General features: G+C 45.3%; 1 protein-coding gene across 5 annotated transcripts in view; it reads left to right on the forward strand.

Moving 5' to 3' along the window:
* herc2 (HECT and RLD domain containing E3 ubiquitin protein ligase 2) overlaps positions 1 to 17,230 on the forward strand; it is a 60,971-nt gene extending 43,741 nt beyond the window's left edge. For all 5 annotated transcript variants that reach the window (XM_053683469.1, XM_053683470.1, XM_053683473.1 and 2 more), the window contains exons 67-94: positions 90 to 261; positions 370 to 556; positions 1,468 to 1,611; positions 1,706 to 1,897; positions 1,985 to 2,138; positions 2,608 to 2,715; positions 2,817 to 2,948; positions 3,324 to 3,482; positions 3,642 to 3,760; positions 4,035 to 4,160; positions 4,295 to 4,450; positions 4,551 to 4,666; positions 5,264 to 5,462; positions 5,546 to 5,760; positions 6,500 to 6,677; positions 6,860 to 7,021; positions 7,125 to 7,216; positions 7,315 to 7,454; positions 7,705 to 7,892; positions 8,051 to 8,251; positions 8,969 to 9,052; positions 9,963 to 10,104; positions 10,714 to 10,908; positions 11,026 to 11,138; positions 14,090 to 14,280; positions 14,560 to 14,665; positions 15,405 to 15,617; positions 16,090 to 17,230. In XM_053683469.1, coding sequence (XP_053539444.1) covers positions 90 to 261; positions 370 to 556; positions 1,468 to 1,611; positions 1,706 to 1,897; positions 1,985 to 2,138; positions 2,608 to 2,715; positions 2,817 to 2,948; positions 3,324 to 3,482; positions 3,642 to 3,760; positions 4,035 to 4,160; positions 4,295 to 4,450; positions 4,551 to 4,666; positions 5,264 to 5,462; positions 5,546 to 5,760; positions 6,500 to 6,677; positions 6,860 to 7,021; positions 7,125 to 7,216; positions 7,315 to 7,454; positions 7,705 to 7,892; positions 8,051 to 8,251; positions 8,969 to 9,052; positions 9,963 to 10,104; positions 10,714 to 10,908; positions 11,026 to 11,138; positions 14,090 to 14,280; positions 14,560 to 14,665; positions 15,405 to 15,617; positions 16,090 to 16,362 — 4,457 coding nt within the window. In that variant the 3' untranslated portion in view covers positions 16,363 to 17,230. The remainder of the gene's footprint in view (positions 1 to 89; positions 262 to 369; positions 557 to 1,467; positions 1,612 to 1,705; positions 1,898 to 1,984; positions 2,139 to 2,607; positions 2,716 to 2,816; positions 2,949 to 3,323; positions 3,483 to 3,641; positions 3,761 to 4,034; positions 4,161 to 4,294; positions 4,451 to 4,550; positions 4,667 to 5,263; positions 5,463 to 5,545; positions 5,761 to 6,499; positions 6,678 to 6,859; positions 7,022 to 7,124; positions 7,217 to 7,314; positions 7,455 to 7,704; positions 7,893 to 8,050; positions 8,252 to 8,968; positions 9,053 to 9,962; positions 10,105 to 10,713; positions 10,909 to 11,025; positions 11,139 to 14,089; positions 14,281 to 14,559; positions 14,666 to 15,404; positions 15,618 to 16,089) is intronic.
* The last annotated feature ends 6,809 nt before the right edge of the window (positions 17,231 to 24,039 follow it).

Consider the following 24,039-nt stretch of genomic DNA (forward strand, 5'->3'; position numbering starts at 1 on the left):
TATATATATATATATATATATATATATATATATATATATATATATATATATATAATGTATGTATGTGGTGTATGTGTGTGCGCGTGCAGGTGTGCCGTCAGACAGTGACCCATCCTTGCTGAGTAATAAGCTGAGTGGTCAGAGCAGTGCGAAGCCCAGCAGGCCGTCTCTGGCCAAAATCCTGCTCTGCCTGGATGGGAACCTGGCCAAGCAGCAGGCTCTGTCTCACGTGCTTTCTGCTCTGCAGATAATGTATGCCAGGTGCTGTACCGCTCCAGACCAATGGGTTTGCCAGATAAGCTCACACCAAGTGTATACCTTTAAAATATTAGCTTGAATTTTTCTTTATAAGTGTGTGTGTGTGTGTAGGGATGCTGTGGTGGGAGCTCTGATGCCTTCCTGCATGATGCCTGTGGAATGCCCGTCCAGCTCTCCGGTTCCGCCCTCCGACAGCTCGTCCGTCTCAAGCCCCTCTGAAGCTGAAGGTCCTCCTGTGACCTCTGACCTCGAGGAGCGCGCCAGCCCTCATCCCTGGCAGGACAGCAAGAGGGGAGAGGTGAGAGTCACGTCATCTATGCAAATGGTGGGAATTTGGTCCAAGAGCTGTGTTCCAGTGGCTTTTTTTAGTGGGAGCCGTGTTCTGATCGGTCACATGGTGGAATTCTGGTCTGGGAGCTGTGGTCTAATCGGAAACATGGGTCCATTTTGGGGATACAACTTCCAGTGGCACTTTGGGAAGGAACTGTACTTTGATTGGTCACGTGATTAATTTAGGGCTGGAATCAGGAAGTGATTGAGGTTTCAGTTGCTTTTTTGGCAGGAGTTTAGTTCTGATTGGTTAAAGTCACATTTTGGAGAGTAGCTATGGTCTGATTGGGTAAGTAATGCGATTTTAGGGCGGGAACTGTGCTCTGATTTGGTTATATGGTGGGAATTTAGGTGGTAACTTTGCATTGATTGATGACACAATGCTATTGTGAGCACAAGTTGTGCTCGGAGAGGTTACACAGAGGCCTTTTTGGTGGGAAATGTATTCTGATGGTTTACTCAGTGGCTCGTTCGATGGGAAATGTGTTCCGATCGTTCACAGTGGCACTATTGTTGGGAATTGTGTTCCAGTTCATTAAACAGGTGGTTTTTTGGGTAAAAACCAAACCTCAAATATGGCGATTTCCATGGCGTGCGAGAAGAGATGAGAGAAGAAAAACGGCTGAAAGCAACACATCGGAGAAAAAGATTCCAGTTGAAACTTAGGACAGTCGTAACAATGGTAACCGCTAAAGAGAGTGTTTGTTCCGCGTGACGCTTGAGCTATCAATACCACTGCTTTTTTGTGCTGGGGTGCTTCTGAAGTACTCTTTGGGGTGCGAATGCACTAGAATTCGTAGCTGTGTAGTGTATATTCAGAAAGGCTGCGACTGCCGAGAATGGACGTGAATACCCGGCGCTGTTTTTATTGTTCTCTAGGTGGCGTCCTCTGAAGATGCCGTTACCCCATCGTCTGCCGTGACCCCATCCGCAGCCGCCGCTTCCTCTCGCCCCTTCATCCCCGTCACCGACGACCCCGGGGCGGCCAGCATCATCGCCGAAACCATGACCAAGACCAAAGAGGTCCGCATCTCTTCACTGCTGGTTGCGAGCGTGTCCGTTTTGTTATATAAATATATATAAGTGTTGTGATTTGCTTGTTTGGTGTTCGTACCAGGATTCTGAGAGCCAGAATAAAGCTTCCGGGCCCGAACCTCAGTACCTGGACGAGTTCACCAGTCTGCTGGTTCCCGATGACACGCGAGTGATGGTTGACCTGCTGAAGCTGGCGGTGAATCTGCGCTCGGGAGAGAAAGGAAAGGAAGTGCTGTCCGCTGTGCTGTCCGGCATGGGCACCGCCTACCCACAGGTTCACCTTCTCTAGAGCACTGCGTGTTTTTAAGGAATATGATGTGAAACGTGTGGTTTTAAGATGTAAGTGTGTGTACACACTCAGGTGGCGGACATGTTACTGGAGCTGTGTGTGACCGAACTGGAGGATGTTGCTACGGACTCTCAGAGCGGTCGTCTGTCCTCTCAGCCTGTGGTGGTGGAGAGCAGTCACCCCTACACTGACGACACCTCCACCAGCGGAACTGTGAAAATCCCAGGTAACACACCTGTGTGTGTCTGAACACAGCCTGAATATCTGCTTCAGAGCACTTAAATATTCTTCTTATTCTTCTTATTCTAATTCTTCAGTCCATCGAACTGTCTGGTAAAAAGTTTATAAAATTTGGCACGCTGATTGGGGAGGGTCTAAGGAACATTCTGACCAAATTTAGGTCAAGTGCTGCCGACGCTCTAGCGCCACCATCGGGTCAAATTTGGGCCTAAATTGGAAGAACGTCCATGGTCATAACTTTTGAACCGCCTACTTAGATTTTCCGCCATCTTGGATTTTGTCAAAAACTGTTCTTTTGCTGCTACTCCTACAAATTTTGTCCAATCTTCACCACATTTGACTCACATCATCTTGAGACATCTGTCTGCATAAAGTTATCAAAGGAATTTTTATATTATTATTATTATTATTATTATTATTAACATAATTTGTTTGAAATCCTGAAATTATTTCAGGTGCTGAGGGTCTGCGAGTGGAGTTCGACCGTCAGTGTTCTACAGAGAGGAGACACGACCCGCTAACCGTCATGGACGGCGCCAATAGGATCGTCTCTGTCCGATCAGGTGACTTAAACATAAGGGACGTGGACGTGTCACTCCCTGTTGTGTGTTCTGAATGAAGTAAAGCGTACAGGTCGAGGGGTAAAGACGAGCGTGTGTTTCAGGGCGCGAGTGGTCAGACTGGTCTAGTGAGTTGAGGATTCCAGGAGACGAACTGAAGTGGAAGTTCACCAGTGACGGCTCGGTGAACGGCTGGGGCTGGCGCTTCACCGTCTATCCCATCATGCCTGCAGCGGGTACACACACACACACACACACACACACACACACACACACACACACACACACACACACACACACACACACACCTACCTGTGGTTCATCTCAGATTGTTGTTAAATCACTAAAGATATCTGTGCTAGAACACAGCTAGCTAGCACAGTTCAAAGCTTTGGATAAAAGCTAGCTGTGCTAGGGTTACTATGGTTACCAGACAGTCGAGGCAAGCAAAATCTCTTTAATGTTCTAGGTTCTGCCCCCAAATTCACGCCAGACATACTGTGCCAAGACGACGCTCGACACGCCTCAACTGCGTCTCTGCCTGTTTTGAGCGGTAGCTAGGTGTGTGAGTAGGTTAGAATCGTCTTACTTTATTATTAAATTTGCCCCAGGTCCTAAAGACCTCCTGTCCGATCGCTGTATCCTGTCCTGCCCTTCGATGGACCTGGTCACCTGCCTGCTGGACTTCCGTCTCAACTTTGCCTCCAATCGCAGCATCGTTCCGCGCCTGGCTGCTTCGCTCGCCGCCTGCGCTCAGCTCAGCGCTCTGGGTACGTCTGCGCACTCCTATTGGTGGAGCGGAAAAATATCAAACCGAGCTTTAATTCTTTCCCTTCTTTTGTTCCTTTGTGTATGTGATTTGTGTTTTTTGTGTGTGTGTGTGTGTGTGTGTGTGTGTGTGTGTGTGTGTGTGTGTGTGTGTGTACCAGCGGCTGGACACCGTATGTGGGCCCTTCAGAGGTTACGCAAACTCCTGACTACTGAATACGGCCAGTCCATTAACATTAACCGGCTGCTGGGGGACGGTGAAGGAGAGCCTCGCTCTGTGGTCAGTCCACCAAACACCAACACTCATGATAACCTGAGAACGAGCACATTAATACAAACCTGTCAGAGCTGCTGGTATAGAGAATGAATCACCACCTTCTGACCAATCAGAATCCAGGATTCCGCCACTTTAGAGATCAATGACTTTGCTTAGTAATCGGAGACTATAAATAAATAAATAAATAAATAAAAACTGCGAAGTGCTGAGTGTTTCCAGTGTTGTGGCTGATCTGGTAATATTTATTGCTTTTGTTTGTTTGTTTGTTTGTTTGTAGAGTTTTACAGGAAGTGCTCTTGCCGCTCTGGTTAAAGGGCTCCCCGAGGCTCTGCAGAGGCAGTACGAGTATGAGGACCCTGTCGTCAGAGGAGGCAAACAGCTCCTTCATAGCCCCTTCTTCAAGGTGTGTGTGTGTGTGTGTGTGTGTGTGTGTGTGTGAGAGACACTGAGAGTGTGTGTGTGTGTGTGTGTGTGTGTGTGTGTGTGTGTGTGTGAGGTGATAATATTTTATGAGTTACACACGATGATGTGTTTCAGGTCTTGGTGGCTCTTGCGTGTGATCTGGAGTTGGACACGCTACCCTGCTGCGCCGAGACCCATAAGTGGGCGTGGTTTCGTCGCTACTGCACCGCCTCTCGAGTGGCCGTGGCTCTGGATAAGCGAACGCCCCTGCCACGCCTGTTCCTGGATGAGGTTTGAGCTCCACCCCTTTTGGTGACATCTTTCATCCCGTCGCATTGTTAATAATTGAACTTTTCTAAAAATTTATCAATTTTTTTGGTACGAAATGAAGGTCGCGAAGAAAATCCGTGAGCTGATGGCAGACCACGAGAACATGAACGTGCTTCACGAGAGCCACGAGCTGTTCAAGAGAGAACACGATGAACAGCTGGTGCAGTGGATGAACAGGTACGGAAAAAATAAATCTATTAATAAATAAATAAAACGGCACAACTGCAATCCTGCCTAGAGGATGCAGTCCTGGGGGAAAATAAAAATAAAAAACCAGTGACCTGGTAAAGAGGGAATGAGTCCGAGACGCACCCAAGAGCCTGAGGGTAACTCTGAGCATGACGCTACCACCACCATGCACCACCAGTCGCATCAAAATAATCAGTCGCATCACCCAGAGCTGTTTTTTTACATTAAAAAAAAAAAATGTAATATGTAAATGTAAATATGTAATGTAAATGTATTAATGATCTATTTTTGAATTTTTTCCCCTCCCATTTTCTCCCCAATTTATTCTTGGCCAATTCCCTCCCACTAGTTAACTCTGCCCAATCACAAAATGTCCACCAAGCACCTGCTTCCGCACGCTTCCTCTCACAGATGCACGTGATTGGCTAGTGTTGCTGTGATTGACAAGGAAGAGAGAGAGTATGCCCCTCCCAGACAGACGGCATGGCCGGTGTTGCTCTCCTGACTCCCAGCCTCGGATGGCCGTTGTCGGGATCTCTGGACTCCGCCTGTTTTAAACATTTTTTTAATGCTGCTCCTCTTCAGGCGTCCGGACGACTGGACTCTGTCGGCGGGCGGCAGCGGCACCATCTACGGCTGGGGTCACAACCATCGCGGACAACTCGGCGGCATTGAAGGGGCGAAGGTCAAAGTCCCCACACCGACGGAGGCCCTCGCCACCCTGCGGCCCGTTCAGCTGATTGGCGGAGAGCAGACGCTGTTCGCCGTCACGGCTGATGGAAAGGTGAGCCTGAGGAAACGTATACGCCGAGTCCAAGTGAATCAGGTCTGATGTTTTGAGTCTGATCTGCTTCTGTCGTCTTCCAGCTCTACGCTACAGGCTACGGAGCCGGAGGGCGACTCGGGATCGGCGGCACCGAGTCAGTGTCCACTCCGACTCTACTGGAGTCCATCCAGCACGTATTTATCAGGAAGGTGGCGGTGAACTCCGGGGGGAAACACTGCCTGGCCCTGTCCGCCGAGGGAGAGGTGTACTCCTGGGGAGAGGCCGAGGACGGAAAACTCGGCCATGGAAACAGAAGGTGTGTGTGTGTGTGTGTGTGTGTGTGTGTGTGTGTGTAGGGGGTAAGCGGAGGAAAACTTTTGGATTGTCATCATGTTAAGGAGTCATAGGATTGATTTGGTCTTGAAGTTCTCAAATCTGCCAGCAGGTGTCACCATATTTACAGCTCATAGTGAGGAGACGGGTCATTTATTTATTTATTTGTTGTTTAAACAGGTATATTAATCAATTAAGACAGGTTCGTTTATATTTTTCTGACAGGGTTTTGTTTATTTGTTTGTTTGTTTTTAGCTAATTGTTTATTTGTTTATCTATCTATATTGAGACCGGGTGCATAAATGGATTGATTTCATCATTCAGGCAGGGCTTATTTATTTGTTTGTTTGTTTATTTGTTTATTGGGATGGGGTACTTGTGGTGTTTGTAGACAAGGCACAGTATTTATTTATTTTTATTTCATTTTTAAAATGTAAATAATTCATTTTTTGAACTGTTTATTTGGGTTATTATTATTCTGGGTTTGTTTAATTGAGACAGGGCTTATTTATTTATTTATTTATTTATTATTCTGTTTTTAATTATTTATTAAGACCGACTGCTTGTGTAGAGACAGGGTTTGTTTGCTTATTTATTTGAGGCATTTCTATATATCTGTCTAGTTACAGGGCGCTTTTATTTATTCTTTGAATCCGAGTTGGTTTATTTGAGACCGGTTGTGTTATTCTTATTTTTTTTTTTAAACATTTCCCCCGCCTCAGCCCGTGTGACCGTCCGCGGGTGATCGAGTCTCTGAGGGGGGTGGAGGTGGTGGATATCGCTGCTGGAGGAGCTCACAGCGCCTGTATCACAGCCAGCGGAGAACTCTACACCTGGGGAAAGGGACGCTACGGCCGCCTGGGGCACGGAGACAGCGAGGACCAGCTCAAACCCAAACTGGTCAGTGTGTGCAGATGTGCTTTTGAGTTGTGGTTAGGATTAAATTTTAAACAAAACAAATCCAAAATACTTTACCTGTAGTTCGTATCTGTATTTGTTTAGGAAGCATTATCCGTTCATTCTCAATGTTTATGTATGGAATGTAAATGAACACGTGTGTGTGTGTGTGTGTGTGAGAGCAGGTGGACGCTCTGCAGGGACACAGGGTGATCGACGTGGCGTGCGGCAGCGGCGATGCTCAGACTCTGTGTTTGACGGATGATGACATGGTGTGGTCGTGGGGCGACGGCGATTACGGCAAGCTGGGACGAGGAGGCAGCGACGGCTGTAAAGTTCCCATGAAGGCAAGGAGCAACACTTTTATGACTACTCGTATACACACACACACACACACACACACACCTGTATTATACTCACTCACATCCTCATACCTTTGTCTCTCTGTAGATTGACTCTCTGACAGGATTGGGTGTAGTAAAAGTGGAGTGCGGTTCTCAGTTCTCTGTCGCGCTGACCAAATCTGGAGCTGTCTACACATGGTAAACACACACACACACACACACACACACACACACACACACACACACGTTACAACAGTGGATTATTTTATCGTCTGTGTGTTCGTTTGTGTTTTCAGGGGGAAAGGGGACTACCACAGGCTCGGTCACGGCTCAGACGATCACGTCCGCAGACCCCGGCAGGTCCAGGGCTTGCAGGGCAAAAAGGTTATCGCTATAGCAACCGGCTCCCTTCATTGCGTCTGCTGCACTGAGGACGGTAGGATATCCTTTACGACTTTAAATAAAACGAGAAACGATTACAATCGTACAAATAACAATGAATGCGGATTTGATGTGAGTAACCAATCAGCATTTAACCGTGCCACTAGCTCCGCCCCCAAGTATGTGTTTTTGATTAAAAAAAAAAAAAAACACAGCTCCAGTCTATATATATATATGTATGTATGTATGTATGTGTGTGTGTGTGTGTGTGTGTGTGTGTGTGTGTGTGTGTGTGTGTGATTCAGGAGAAGTGTATACGTGGGGTGATAATGACGAGGGTCAGCTGGGAGACGGGACCACCAACGCCATCCAGAGGCCCAGACTAGTGGGAGCGCTGCAGAGCAAGAAGATCAACAGGGTGGCCTGTGGCTCCGCCCACACACTCGCCTGGTCCACCAGCAAACCCACTAACGCCGGCAAACTTCCTGTTCAGGTACTCGATATTATGCTGCATCTGACTTCGCCGTTCATCTGTATGTCTAAATCAAGTGTGTGTGTGTGTGTGTGTGTGTATACTGTATAACTCATTTAAAGCTAATAATTGTTGCTGTGTGTGTGTGTGTGTGTGCGCATGCACACATGTGACCCCAGGTCCCCATGGAGTATAACCACCTGCAGGAGATCCCCATCATGGCCCTGAGGAACAGGCTGCTCTTGCTGCACCACATCTCCGAACTCTTCTGCCCCTGCATCCCCATGTTCGACCTGGAGGGGCGTCTCGGTCAGACCACACACTCCGTGGGGTCTGTGGGCTTCGACACTCTCCGGGGCATCCTCATCTCACAGGGCAAGGTCAGGAGACCACACACACACCTACACTGTTTGTTAAACAATACGTTTATTAAAGCAGTAATCACAGAGGGGGCCGTTACTTTTAAGCAGACTCCTCTAGCAAAGTCTGAAATAAATGCGTATATATTTCATTGTAATATAGAGTCTTATAAACCACTTGAACATAATCAGGGCCCAAGCACTAGATGTGTAAAGTGCATTATTGTATCTCCAGTAGCTTATTATTATTGAAAATTCACAAAACTTCTGCGAAAGCTTGGACATGGGTGTGGCCCAGAAGCTCGATAGCGCCCACTGTGACATTTTTCTTATATTTCACGTTCACATCGCCCAACAGGAAGTCAGCCATTTGTATATTGTGCATTTTGTGCATATTATGTCGGGTATCAAAAATTTTAAATACTCCTCCTACAGGGTTCCTCAGATTCTAACCAGATTGGTTCAGGATATCCAAGATGCTAAATTGCGGAGGAATTTTTGATGCCGTGACGTATCTTATCACGTGGCTCATTCTTCACATGTATGTTCAGCGATGCCTCATAACCACGTTCGCATGAATGTGTCACTGCACCCTCAGTGCTTGGACCCACCAGTCGCTGCTTGCAGCTATATCTGCAATCGGAATTATTTGAAATAGTTAACCGCATTAATGTTCGATGTTATTCGGTTTTATTCTGCTCGGTAACCGGTGCGCGGTTGATCTCGCTCTGTTCGCAGGAGGCTGCGTTTCGTAAAGTTGTGCAGGCTACGATGGTGAGAGACCGACAGCATGGACCAGTCGTAGAGCTCAACAGAATCCAGGTACGCGCTCTCGCACGCACGGAACTGAAAACACGTACGCGTGCGTGTATTTATTTATTCATGCCTTCAACTTTAGTTCACTTCATTGTTATTTGTGTAGCTCTTTAACCGGAGACAGTGTCAGAAAGCAGCTTGGCAGAAATCCTGGATGTCGGGGCAGATTTGGATTTTAGCAGCGGGAGTTTTCTCAAGCATAAGGCAGTGTTGACTTGAAGAAAAAGAAAAAAAAAAGAATATAGATGGCTACTTGTTTTTTTTTTTAGCAGACTATAATAAAAAATAATAAATATAAAAGAATAAATAAATCGATTAGAAAATCCGAATGAATAACAGCATGTAGCATTGCAGTCTCTCAACTCAAAGAAAGAAAGAAAGAGAAAAGGGAAGGAAGCAAGGAAGGAAAGAAAGAAGGAAGGACTGAAAGTAAAAAGGAAGGAAAGAAAGAAAAAGAAAGGAGGACGAAAGTACCGAAAGAAGGACAGAAAATGAGAAGGAGAAAAGGAAAGTGAGAGAGAGAGAGAGGGAAGAAATGAAAGAAAGAGAAAGGGGAAAGAAGAGAGAAGGAAAGAAAAAGAGAAATTTATTTGAACAAATGATGTGGAGAAAGAAAGACCAAAAAAAGAAACCATCAAAGAAAAACAAAGCCGAAGGAAATAAAGAAACAAACAACCAAAAAATAGAAAGAAAGAAAAAGAGTGATGTGGAGAAAGAACGTCACGAGCGAAAGAGGGAAAGAAAGAGAAATTCTGTAGGGATAACTCCAGCGACTGCACACCGTGTTCAATACACGTGGAGCGTCTCCTGTACGAGTCCCTGTGAATGAGCGGTTACTATAGAAACCGTAACCTATTAATACAAACCTGTGATGTTCGGCCGCGTTAGCGTCTCTCGCTCTCGTCCTCTCTCTCAGGTGAAGCGTTCCCGCAGTAAAGGAGGTCTAGCCGGACCCGACGGTACCAAGTCCGTGTTCGGACAGATGTGCGCCAAGATGATCTCCTTCAGCCCAGACAGCCTGCTGCTGCCTCATCGCGTCTGGAAGGTCAAGTTCGTAGGTAAATACACGCCGAAACCAGTTTGTAACGGGATGTCACCGGAATCGAAGCATCCACATGCCGGAGTTGTTGTTCTGTAAAATGTATCGGAGAGTAACGCCAAAATAATAAACGATTACCGCCTGGGGTCCGTTCCAAATAAAAATAAACCACAGTATGTTTGCTTTCTTCCTACCTAAACACAAACGGGAGGAAAAAAAACATGGCTCACAGTTTCTAGGTAACTATAAAGAGCCAGACCCAGAGCTAAGAATCAACAAAGTACCAAGCTAGCATAAAGCCGTTGTGTACAGAGTTAAAGCTAGCATGGAGCTAAGAAGCGTCAAAGTGTGAAACTAGCGTAAAGCAGGAATATCCGAAATGTGTCGGCTGTTGACGGGATTCGCGTCGTCGTAGTCGTAGTCGCTTTGCCTTTTATGTACTTCTGATGCGTTGACGTCATTCCTGATCGTCCAATCCCATTCCTGCATGGGATCTGCTGCTCTTCTGGGAAATCCCAAACACGTAGTAAAGCAAAAAACACATCCCGAGACGGTAGCAGTGAGAATCGGTGATCAGTACAGCATTTCAGCAGTGTGTGTGTGTGTGTGTGTGTGTGTGTGTGTGTAGGGGAGTCTGTAGACGACTGCGGAGGAGGTTACAGTGAGTCTATAGCGGAGATGTGCGAGGAGCTACAGAACGGTCTCACTCCTCTGCTCATCGTGACTCCGAACGGCCGAGACGAGTCGGGCGCTAACAGAGACTGCTTCCTGCTCAACCCCACTGCTAAAAGTCCGCTCCACATGAGCATGTTCCGCTTCTTAGGTACACACACACATACACACACACACACTGCTACAGGTCCGGTTTCTGTAGCTTTTGAATGGTTCGTCTGAGTGTGTGTGTGTGTGTGTGTGTGTGTGTGTGTGCGTGCGTGTGTAGGAGTACTCCTGGGCATAGCGATCCGTACAGGAAGTCCTCTCAGTCTGTACCTCGCTGAACCCGTCTGGAAGCAGCTCGCCGGCATGAACCTCACCATCGCTGATCTCAGTGAGGTACGACTCCTTTACGAACTTCTTATGAACATCGACACTGACTTCCTCCAGGTGTTATAACGTATATTTAAAAAATACTTTATGTAGCCTGGCCTTATTCAGTCATACAGTATACTCTTCCGTACATTATAACGTGCTATGCATCGTACTAGTATATGACCAGCAGTGGGGTTATAATGCCTGACGTAGTGTTATAATGCATCACGAGACGAAAGTTTGCAGTGTTCCTCTGAACAGATATTTATCACGTGCTGTGTATGCTGACATGGAGTCATGCCACTTGTACACGCTTTATAAAGTGCTATGAATGTGACTGGGACTACTTAGGAGTATTAATACAGACTTGGGCCGGATGTTATAACGCGTTATAAGTGCTTTTTAACATATTGTGAGTTTTTATAGTGCTTTTTTTTTCCCCCTGTACAATTTATTCAAACATACCCGTGTCTAAATACACATGTATGGGATATGACACGTATATGACACGTTTATGATGCGTATATGACACGTTTATGACCCTAGGTTTGTTTCTGCCTCTGAAGTGTGTATCAGGATGCTTTATCACTCAGACCCTGATTTTTTACGAAGGAAGGTGGATCATTGTGTGTGTGTGTGTGTGTGTGTGTGTGTGTGTGTGTGTGGGGGAGTGTGTGAGCACTCCTGCGTCCACGTTATAATCATGAGATGCTGAAACGTGTAGACGGAAGTGTTTCCTGAGTGCACCATGGCCTTTAACTCACAGAGCTGCTTTTGTTCACGGCCTCGTGCCTCAAGCTATCAGAAGGTTTAACGAGAAAGTGTCTTCAGCACAAGACTACACACACACACACACACACACACACACACACACACACACACACACACACACACAGGTCTGAATGGGAATTTGAACCTGATTTAAAAAGTAGTGTAGTTTTTTTAATGGGGTTATTGGACATTTAAAAACGCTGGTTTAATATCAGACGTGTAAAGGAATGAAACACTCGGACGTGTGCCGATGCTGGGAAATAATCCGCTGTAGTCGATCCCAGAGTGTTTTATTCCTCCTATGCCTCAGCAAATTCTCAGTGATTGCAGTTTTTATTTATTAAAGAACTTTATCCATTTATAGTTCTGTTTAGCTTCCGTGAAGCAAGTTAGTTTCTGTTGTGCTCCGTTACAGCAGCTGCAAACACTCGTTCCCTCACCAGCGTCTCGCTGCGCCGTGTTCTGTACGCTCTCTCTTCCAGTTAACAAGGACAATACACAGCTTGACCTTTATTGCATGAAACGCAAAAAGCGTCAACTCCTCTGTCCTGAAGATGTCGGAAAGCTCAAAGCAAAGTTACAGCGTTCCCTCTGACCGTTACGAAGCTCTGGCACTGGAGACTCCTTCCATAAATTTTCCGTAAACGCCTCCTTACAGGAAACTTCATCTCAACCATTACTCACGATTTTAATCTGTTTCTCTTTTATTCCACTTAAATGAATGTCTGTCTCTGTCTACTCGTCTGTCTGTCTATCTGCTTATCTCTCGATCTGTCTATCTACTCCTGTCTGTCTGTCTATTTACCTATGTGTCTGTCTTCTTACCTACAGTATTGATTGCTCTATTTATCCACTCGTCTGTCTGTCTTCTTACCTATTGCTTGATCTATCTACCCGTCTGTCTGTCTACCTACCTATCTGTCTGTCTATCTACCTATTGATCTATCTACTCATCTGTCTGTCTACCTACCTGTCTGTCTGTCTACCTACCTATTTATCTATCTACCCGTCTGTCTGTCTATCTACCCGTCTGTCTGTCTATCTACCTATCTGTCTGTCTACCTACCTATCTGTCTGTCTACCTACCTATTGATCTATCTACTCGTCTGTCTGTCTACCTGTCTGTCTACCTACCTATCTGTCTGTCTACCTACCTATCTGTCTGTCTATCTACCTATTGATCTAGCTACTCATCTGTCTGTCTACCTACCTATCTGTCTGTCTATCTACCTATTTATCTATTTACCCGTCTGTCTGTCTACCTACCTATCTGTCTGTCTACCTACCTATCTGTCTGTCTATCTACCTATTGATCTATCTACCCGTCTGTCTGTCTACCTAACTATCTGTCTGTCTATCTACCTATTGATCTATCTACTCATCTGTCTGTCTATCTAGTCGTCTGTCTGTCTACCTTCCTATCTGTCTGTCTATCTATTGATCTATCTTCTTGTCTGTCTGTCTCTCTATCTACCTGTCTGTCTACATTTTTGTCTCTCTTTCTTACCTATTGTTTGATCTATCTACTCCTGTCTTTCTTTCTATCTATTGATTTGTCTATCTACCTATCTGTCTGTCTTCTTACCTATAGTATTGATTGATCTATCTACTCGTCTGTCTGTCTGTCTGTCTACCTACCTATCTGTCTGTCTGTCTACCTATTTATTCTCTACTTGTCTGTCTGTCTATCTACCTATAGATCTGTACTGGTCTGTCTGTCTCTCTATCTACCTGTCTGTCTACCTTTTTGTCTGTCCTTCTTACCTATTGCTTGATCTACCCCTGTCTGCCTGTCTATACACCTATTGATCTGTCTGTCTGTCTGTGTATCTGCATACCTGTGTATTTCTCTATTGGATCAGTTTATTTAGCTCCTTTGTAACTACCCATGACGGTTTTACAAAGTAAATCAATAAACAGTCCAAACGTCTCGCACAGTTTAAATAAATAAAGAAGTTCCTTTGTGATCGTGTGGTTTCATGCACGGGATACAGTACATTAACTTATTGTTATTATTATATGACCTTATCCAGGAAATAAAATGATTTGCATGGACATGAGCTGAAAATGAAACGATCCTCTGTGTCAGCATTTGACCCAGTTTTGGAGCCATGCTTTTATAGCCTGCCCTATTGAAGCGCGTGTGTGTGTGTGTGTGTGTGTGTGTGTGTGTGTGTGTGTGTGTGTGTGTGTGTGTTATCCAGGTGGATAAGGACTTTATCCCTGGCCTGATGTTTATCAGAGATACCGAGGCTTCCGCGGAGGAGTTTGAAGCGATTCCTCTGCCCTTCACCGTGCCCAATGCCTGCGGTCAGGAGGTCCAGCTCAGCTCCAAACACTCGCACATCAACCTGGAGAACCGGACCGAGTACGTCCGCCTCGCCATCAACTACAGGTGAGGACGCGCCTCGGTCTGGAGTTATTGTACTGCCGAGAGGTCCCGAGGGAACAGAACCCAGTCAGAGCAGCAGTCCGTTTCTTACGTTTACGTTTCTGAGGTTTATAAAAAAAACGGCTTTATCCCTAATTCCTAAATCCCTGTTGTATTGAATTCATTTTAAAAATGTATTTATTTATTTATTTATTGCAAACGTTCCTTTGTGCTTTCTTGTACGCTAGGCTTTCCAGCCTTTTCAGGACGGGTGAGTTTACGCTCTTGTGATGTGTTTTTCAGGCTGCATGAGTTTGACGAGCAGGTGGCTGCAGTGAGAGAAGGTATGGCCCGGGTGGTGCCCGTTCCTCTCCTCTCTCTCTTCACCGGATACGAGCTGGAGACCATGGTGAGAGCTCTCACACACACTCGCACTCGCACTCTCTCTCTCTCTCAGTGGATTTCCATGTCGTGTTGAACCTTGAAATCATTTTGATTCCGGTGCCAAAGTAACTCCTGGTTTGTCCCATTGCTTTCATGTCATTTTGTCGCCATGACAACAACCCGCTTTTGGAGAAAATATTGTTGTGTATTCTATGAGATATGAGGGACAACATCACCCCATATTTAACTGAAAATCTCACAAAGCTCGGCTCGCTCTAGAATGTCCGTAGTGATGGAGTCAAAATGGATCCGGCTCCTCCTACCTGGGCGGAGTCATCTGTGTGTTTCAGACTGTTAGGGGTAAGGCTTATAGGAGGAGTTAGGTCAGATCCAGCTCCACCCCCTGGACTAAGCAGTAACTTGCTCTTTGCTGGTCATATATGGGCAGTCCTATCCTTAGGTTATGCATGGTTACCATGGTTACACCAGTCATGCCAGGCTAGTGCAATATGGCCACATAAACAGCGTAGTTAGGTATAGGACTTTTGACTACAAATCGGTTGTTTAAACAAAATAAAAAGTCTTGATTGGAAATTGCGTACATCGCTGCTCACGTCTTAGTCGCCACACCAAAAAATCACAGATGTGTTCGTGTGAATCTAAACCCCTCCCACTTCATATCGCTCACAGTAGCTCCGCCTCCTGCCGCTGTAGATGATGCGAGCGACAGCGATGTGCACACCTCACCGAGCCGTGTCTTTCAGGTATGTGGCAGTCCTGACATCCCGCTACACCTGCTGAAGTCAGTAGCTACGTATAAAGGGGTGGAGCCAACCGCGCCCCTCATCCAGTGGTTCTGGGAGGTGATGGAGTCCTTCTCCAACACGGAGCGCTCGCTCTTCCTCAGGTTCGTGTGGGGACGAACACGTCTGCCCCGGACCATCGCGGATTTCCGCGGACGAGACTTCGTGGTGCAGGTGAGTGTTTCGTAAACCTCGATAAGACGTGTTAAATCATTACGAAAATTGCCCACTAGAGGCAGTATTTCTTCCTTTTATGTTTATTTTATTTTATTTAACTCTGTAAATATTGTACAATTTTTTTGGTGTTTGCAAAAACTCAGTCCATACATCGTCTTAATGAGTCACTGATCTTTTGTGCTTACTTGCGAAGTGGTGCTTGGGCCACTGATGGCTATATTCATTATGACTGATGTTACTGATGTTTAATAGTAACTATACTATGTTCTGTCAAAACAGAAATTGTCGTTCTTTGGCAAGCTGTAATTGTTGGTGAATTGCTGTGGTATAGGCGGAATAAAACACTTGGAGACGTGCTGTGACAGGAAAATAATCAACTTCCACCTTGCAGTTATTTATTATTATTATTATTGTTATATTTATTATTAAATCAACTTTTTTTTTTTTCCTCCTCTGCCTGAATTCGCAGGTGTTGGATAAGTACAACCCTCCAGACCACTTCCTGCCGGAGTCATACACGTGCTTCTTCCTGCTCAAGCTGCCTCGTTACTCGTGCAAACTGGTGCTGGAGGAGAAACTGAAGTACGCCATACACTTCTGCAAATCCATCGACACGGACGACTACGCTCGCATCGCTCTGAGCGGAGAGCCCGCCGCCGACGACTCCACCGACGACTCGGACAACGACGACGCCGACTCCTTCGCCTCCGACTCCACACAGGACTACCTGACTGCACACTGACATGCTCTCTCTCACACACTCTCACACGCGCACACTCTCACGCACACTCTCACACGTACACTCTCACACGCACACTCTCACACGCACACTCTCTGATGTCGAGAGTCGTCAAACATGCTGCCAAGAAAAAAGAAAAGACACTCAATCTAAAGATGTGTTTAAAACTCCCATAAACACACACACACACACACACACACACACACATGTATCTGTACTACCACAACTAAAATCTTTATGTGCAATTAGCTTTAAAAGCACTATAAGCTGGTGAAGATAAAATAAAACTTGGAATTTTTTTATTAGTTTATTTAAAAAAAAAAGAAGCCGGAGCCAGGGAGGGGGAGAAACTGGACATCGTTTGATCGATTGTAGACGTCGTGTTTGTATTTTTCGGACCGTGTAGCCTAGCACTGTGCTGACGACCCCTGATGGACTCGCTGTATCGTTTAAACGATCGAGCAGCAGCTTCTTCGTCCTTTTCTTTTCATTTCCCTCGGGGGAATAAAAACGTGCAGTGCTTTTCTTTTCTGTTTTTTTTTGTTTGTTTTTTTAATTTTAATTTTTTTACTTTTCCCCCGAATAACCTTGAACACGAGCGCGAGCTGTCCTCGCTCTGATTGGTCGGTGTTATCTGGAGCTCATTCAGGGGTTGTTTTCAGGGCGTCGGTCGCCGTATTCACTACCCAGACCCCTGCTCCGCCCTCCTCCTCCTCGTCCTCCTCCTCGTCCTCTGTGTCCGTGTGTGTTTGGCTTCCTGACGAACTGTAAATAACGTTATTGTGCCATGTGTTCATAAGACGTCTCATTCCGATGTAATAATGTTAATAAATTCCTGTTTAAAACAAACATTAAACTGAAATGTTACCGATTGGTGTTCATCTCCTTTAACAGCGGAGCAGCTACGTGTGTCACAGGTTTACCTTGCGTTCTAATACGCTATGCTTTCTATAGTAATGGCTCATTCACTGGGACTTGTACCTTTTATTCCTTAAATATTTATAGCCCCAGTTCCAAAAAAGTTGGCACGGGGCAAAAATAAAAAAAGGCTGGAAAAGTAAGTGTTGGTAAAAAGAATCAGCTGGAGGTTGATTGGGAACGGGTCAGTGAGATGACTGGGTATAAAAAGAGGATCTTAGAGAGGCGGAGTCTTTCAGAAGTAAAGATGGGCAGAAGTTCACCAATCTGCGAAAAACTGCGTCTACGATTTATGGAACAATTTCAGAACAATGTTCCTCAACGTAAAATTGCGAAGACTATAAATATGTCATCGTCTACAGGACATCATATCATCAAAAGACTCCGAGAATCTGGAGTAATCTGTGTGTAAGGGACGAGGGTGAAAATCAATATCGCATGCCCGTGATCTTCAGGTCCTCAGGCGGCACTGCATTAAAAACAGGCCTGATTCTGTAATGGAAATCACTGCATGGGCTCAGAAACACCTCCAGAACTCAGTGTCTGTGAACACAGATCTCCGTGCCGTCCACAGACGCTGGTTAAAGCTCCATCATGCAGAGAAGAAGCCGTATGTGAACATGATCCAGAAACGCCGCCGTCTTCTCCGGGCCAAAGCTCATTTAAAATGGACCGAGGCGACGTGGAAAACTGTACTGCGGTCAGACGAACCCAAATCTGATATTCTTTTTGGAAACCATGGATGCCTCGTCCTCTAAACTAAAGAGGAGAGGGACCATCTGGCTTTTTATCAGTGCTCCGGTAAAAAGCCTGCGTCTTTTGGCGCCATCAATGCTGAAAGGTATATACAGGTTTTAGAGCAACATCTGCTTCCATCCAGATTCCATCCCATCTTTACTTCTGAAAGACTCCGCCTCTCTAAGATCCTCTTTTTATACCCAATCATCACACTGACCCGTTCCCAATCAACCTCCAGCTGATTCTTTTTACCAACACTTACTTTTCCCGCCTTTCGTCCCAACTTTTTTGAGACGTGTTGCGGCCATCAAATTCAAAATCGCCTTATTTTTTTACTGAAAACGGTACGTTTCCTCAGTTTAAACATCTGATATGTTTTCTACGTTTTATTGTAAACAACATACGGCTTTATGAAATTCGCAAATCTTTGCGTTCTGTTTTTATTGACGTTTTACACAGCGTCCCAACTTTTTAGGAATCGGGGCTGTAATGACATCTTAATTCCTGCCTGACTGTCCGATAACCGTCGGCCGTTTTCCCAAATTCTGCATGTTTACGAATATCCGTGACGTCCGTGCCGTGGTTTCTATGCTCCGTAACGTTTTTGAGGGGCGGAGCTTAACATTTCCTCCATCTTGTGTTCAGCATAAAGGCCGTTGCTGAGTACAGCGATGACCTCATGGGTCATTTGACCCGACCAGTATGTTAAAGCTTACGTACACAATAATTAAAGAAGCTGGAGATGGGATCATGGTTCCTCCTCACTCTGGTCCTGGAGAACCCTGATCCGGCACACACTTCAAACTGGAGATGTTTGATAAGACCGCGTATTCAAATATTTTACACACTGGTCTTTCATATTACTCGCATTTCCTTCCTGACATTGATGTTCTTCTGTAGGATTAACGAAATTCCTCCTCATTACCTCGGTGCTGAAGGTCGGATTAATGACTGTGCTTCCTGGAGCACCGAAGACTGTGGAAATATTTGAGAGATTGTGTTCATCAGAGTTATTCGATCAGGTTTTAATAAAAAAAAAAAGAGATGGAATTAGACATGACGTTAAACGATTTCACAGGACCATAGAGTGTTCATTTTTACTTAATCAAATACTTTAACACATTATTAACTGCAGCGAGTACGTTTTAAACGCCTCCTGATTTAAATATAAATATATAAACGTTTATTAACTCGTTCATTTTGCAGGCTGCTTAAAATGAAAAACGACTTTCTCATGCACTTCTGTATAAACCCGAGTCGGGGGCGGAGCTACATGTGAGCTCGGTTTGTGAGGTCACAAAATATTTCGACCCGAACCAATCGCGGTCCGATATGCAAATTACTCGAGGATGACGGGACCGGTTTCCAGCCGCACAGTCGGTGTGAAGAAAAAAAACAGAACAGAAGACAACGACGAACACACTCGGATTCTTAATGTTCCTGATTAACGGAGTCGTGGTTGCCATGGTAACACTGTTTCGCCAGGTTTGACCGAGGCTAAATATGTCTTTCGCCTTAGGCTAACGTGCTAGACGGTTAGCATGTCTTCTGAGACGGCGTGAGGACGTTTCGAATTTGCATATTCGTGCATATTTATAGATCTTTGCGTTATTAATGAGGTTAAATTTCTTGATGTACCAGTTTCGTTTTACTTCCTTATTTACTCGTTAGTTTGCTAGCAGTTAGCTTGATGTTAGCTGGTGTTTTGGGATGGCAGCGGGATGGGATGTGGGCGGTTCTAATTAGCATATTCAGGCATATTAATGAGCCTTATCGTTATTAATCAGGATAAATGTGAGCAATAATAGAGATGTTCCATTTTCTTTTATTTGTTCATTTGTTTGTTTGTTTGTTTATTTATCTATTTTACAAGTTTCTTCAGTTCATCCCTCTGTAGGAACTTCTTGTGAAAAGGTTCCAAGGAGAACCCCTTTTAAATTTCAAGTGTTCCACTTGCAGCAAAACTTCAGTGAAGATTAGTTTCTGTCTCTTTCTTGTGTGAAGTCCAAGCCTTTATTGTCTAGTTCATGTTTTTTTGGTTTTGAGGGCCACAGACTGGAAAATGCAAGAAAACCTTGGAAATATTTTCCTGTTTAATTCCATTGTGTTACCCAGACGCCTTTTATATAACTATCTGCTAACAGTTTACCAAAAGAACCGTATATATGTTTCAAAAGAATTCCTCCATCAAGACAATTTCTACTAAGAGCGTGAACTAAATTATTAGCATTACGCACTCCGAGCCGAGCGGATCTCCTCGCGAGCTGAGCTGCTTGTTGGGTGAAGTGATGCAGAGCTAGCGCCGCGTCATTTCACGGCTTAGCCCTGCTGTCGGTCCGTACAGGATTTCGCAGAGGTTTTTTTTTGTGATTGTTGCAGCCAAAAACGCTTGATTTTGCTGTGGCTTTTTAAAAAATGTGGAATGTTTTGTGCTGAAAACCACTGGAACGGGCGAAATTGCAAACCCGCAAAGAATAGTTCTGCGTGGTCTTTCACGGTGGTGTCTGCTGGTAAATGAGACCGTTTAGCTGTACTCGTGTTCGACACCAGAGTCTGGATGTTCACTGTGACGACGTCACGCGATGCGTCTCGGCCCAAATCTGCGGAAAACCTGCTTCAATTTTGAAGAATGGCGAGCTGCTCTGAATATCGCGGAGTTTGCTCGATTCATTTCTACGATCGCAAAATTGCTAAACCCTGTAGGGACTGTACGGTCATTCTTAACTGTTTTATTATTAGATAATCGCCAGCGCTTACCACAGTCCTGCACGTTCTTTCCCTCTTCTTATTGTTTTCTCCCGTCATTGTCTTGTTACCTGACTGTGCACGCCTGTTCTGTGTTTAAAACTCGATTAGTCGGTTTTTTTTGCGACACAAAGTCTTTCCGGCATTGAGCTCAAGCCGTTTTTTCTCCCAACGCTTCATTTTCTCATTCTGTGTTTTCTGATTTTGACCCTCGCGTTGTGTCCTGATTGTGCTAATGAATTAAACTGGTTCATCTGCCCTCAGTTCTTTGATCATCTCCACCGCTTACCACAGTTCATCTCCCTTCTTTTCCTATCCGGCTTGCGTTCTCGTTCTTTTCTGGCTTCAAAACGGGTAAGTTCTATTCATGTAGAAAAGGCGTGGCGGTTCAAAATACACCTGTGGAAGAAAGTCCCCCGTGTTAGCGAGATTAAGCTCACTTTAAGTGTGCTCCTGGTATAGCGTTGTAAATGCCCTTTCCGAGTTCTGCCCTTTGAGATTTGACATTTTCACGGACAGACTTCAGGGGACCTTCTCAAAACTCACGGCCCCGAGCAATTACCCGCCTCGCCTGTCCTGTAGCTCCGCCTCTGATCCCCGCTACGGTGATTTTCGGATTTGCGCTTGCTTAGATTAGAGCGTTTGACCTTGAGCTCACTATCCCTACGTGGATATTTTTGCTACTTGAAGGAACGTCTGTGAAAGTAGACGGGGACGGTGCACAAACTTTTGCACTCCACCGCAGAAACATGGCCGTCTCTCCTCTCCCGATGTCACTCTGTGTAACGGCACATGACTCGGCAGATCCAGAAGGATTACTTAGGCTTTTGAAGGAGAAAAGAAAACTTTAGCAAGGCTTAATTTGGCTTAAAGATCCGGAACATTCCTTGGCGTCTTAAGGCTTTTTTTCCCCCCAATCGCTTTTTATCTGAAATCACAAAGCGTTACAGTTGTGTTGTGTGCTCTCACAGCGTGTACAGTCTGACTGTAAAAAAGCAAAAAAACGGATCAGGTGCTTCACGCAACGCGCCGACGCCGTGATTCTTCCCTCCTTTCACATTCCCCAGCGATAAAATCCCAAATATTTAATCTCAAATATTTAAGCAACGTGATTAACCCTTAGATCTGTACATGGCACAGATCTGATTCTGAGGATATTTGAAGAATTTATGGATGAAATTATGGATCAAATGATCAGAAACTGCTGAAGTCTGGGCTTTGGAACATATGGCTGACTGGAACTGGTTCTCCTCGACAATCTGCTGGTGTTTGGCTTCGTCCATGTTGCTCTTGATGGCCACCAGCTCTCTAGTTCCTCCTGCTTAAAACCAGTCCTAGAGCCTGATGCTTCCACCACCGTGCTTCATCACAGGATGAAGGAAAAGCTTGGCTTTGAGACCAGATGGCGCCAGATGTTTCCCAGCAGCTCTCAGAAGTGGCTTCCTTCTGGCTGCTCTCCCCCCGAGCTCTGTAACCCCATCAGTGTTGAAGCCGGACTGTCGAACACTTCTCTGATGATTGTCCTCCTTGCCTGTGTGCTCCAGCTTGGTAGTGTCTGGGTTGTGCCATGTTTTTCCACTTTATTATAATGGATTTCACAGAGCTTCTAGAAGGATTCAAAGCTTTGGGAATGTTTTAATGACCACCTTCTTTTTCCCTCCTAGCAACTTCATCTCAAAGCTTCACGGCCAGTTCCCTGGACTTCACGGCGCAGGAGTGATCTGAATCTCTGTTGAACTGTGAAGTGTTCTTTAATGAAACTCAGTGTTCGGCTGAGAGAGAGTGAGAGTGAGAGTGAGAGGGAGAGTGAGAGAGGGAGGGAGAGAGTGAGAGAGGGAGGGAGAGTGAGAGAGGGAGAGAGGGAGAGAGTAATTTATCAGTAAAGCTGGAAGTAGATGAACTTTGTTGGCTCGTGATATTCTGTGGAAGGTAAATCAGGTCAGTGTAGATCTTGTGTGTTGAGTTCAGAGCTCACACGCAGTCACATGCAGGGCTAAGAATTCTCCCTGATGCCCCCCCCCCCCCCCCCCCCCAACAGCCATTTCTGCTTCTCCTCCATGTGATTCACTCCATCATTCTGAAACACTTTCCTTTTACTTTTTATACATGACCTTTATAGTATCAGTTAACTCAGAGAGGCTGGAACGCCATCTAGTACTGAATAATCAGGGATACGCTATAGATTCTCACTCGCTCACTCACTCACTCGCTATAGATTCTCACTCACTCGCTCACACGCTATAGATTCTCACTCACTCACTCACACGCTATAGATTCTCACTCACTCACTCACACGCTATAGATTCCCACTCACTCATTCACACGCTATAGATTCTCACTCACTCACTCACACGCTATAGATTCCCACTCACTCATTCACACGCTATAGATTCTCACTCACTCATTCACTATAGATTCTCACTCACTCACTCACTCACTCACTCACTATAGATTCTCACTCACTCACTCACTCACTCACTCACTATAGATTCTCACTCGCTCACTCACTCACTCGCTATAGATTCCCACTCACTCACTCACTCACTATAGATTCTCACTCACTCACACGCTATAGATTCTCACTCACTCACTCACTCACTCACTATAGATTCCCACTCACTCACTCACTCACTATAGATTCTCACTCACTCACACGCTATAGATTCTCACTCACTCGCTCACTCACTCACTCACTCACTCACACGCTATAGATTCTCACTCACTCACTCACTCACTCGCTATAGATTCTCACTCACTCACTCACTCACTCGCTATAGATTCTCACTCACTCACTCACTCACTCACTATAGATTCTCACTCACTCACTCACTCACTCACTATAGATTCTCACTCACTCACTCACTCACTCACTCACTCACTCACTCACTATAGATTCTCACTCACTCACTCACTCACTCACTATAGATTCTCACTCACTCACTCACTCACTCACTATAGATTCTCACTCACTCGCTCACTCACTCACTCACTCACTCACACGCTATAGATTCTCACTCACTCACTCACTCACTCGCTATAGATTCTCACTCACTCACTCACTCACTCACTCACTATAGATTCTCACTCACTCACTCACTCACTCACTATAGATTCTCACTCACTCACTCACTCACTCGCTATAGATTCTCACTCACTCGCTCACTCACTCACTATAGATTCTCACTCACTCACTCACTCACTCACTATAGATTCTCACTCACTCACTCACTCACTCACTATAGATTCTCACTCACTCACTCACTCACTCACTATAGATTC

Source organism: Ictalurus punctatus, chromosome 11 (assembly GCF_001660625.3).
Source record: "Ictalurus punctatus breed USDA103 chromosome 11, Coco_2.0, whole genome shotgun sequence".
Lineage (NCBI taxonomy): Eukaryota > Metazoa > Chordata > Actinopteri > Siluriformes > Ictaluridae > Ictalurus > Ictalurus punctatus.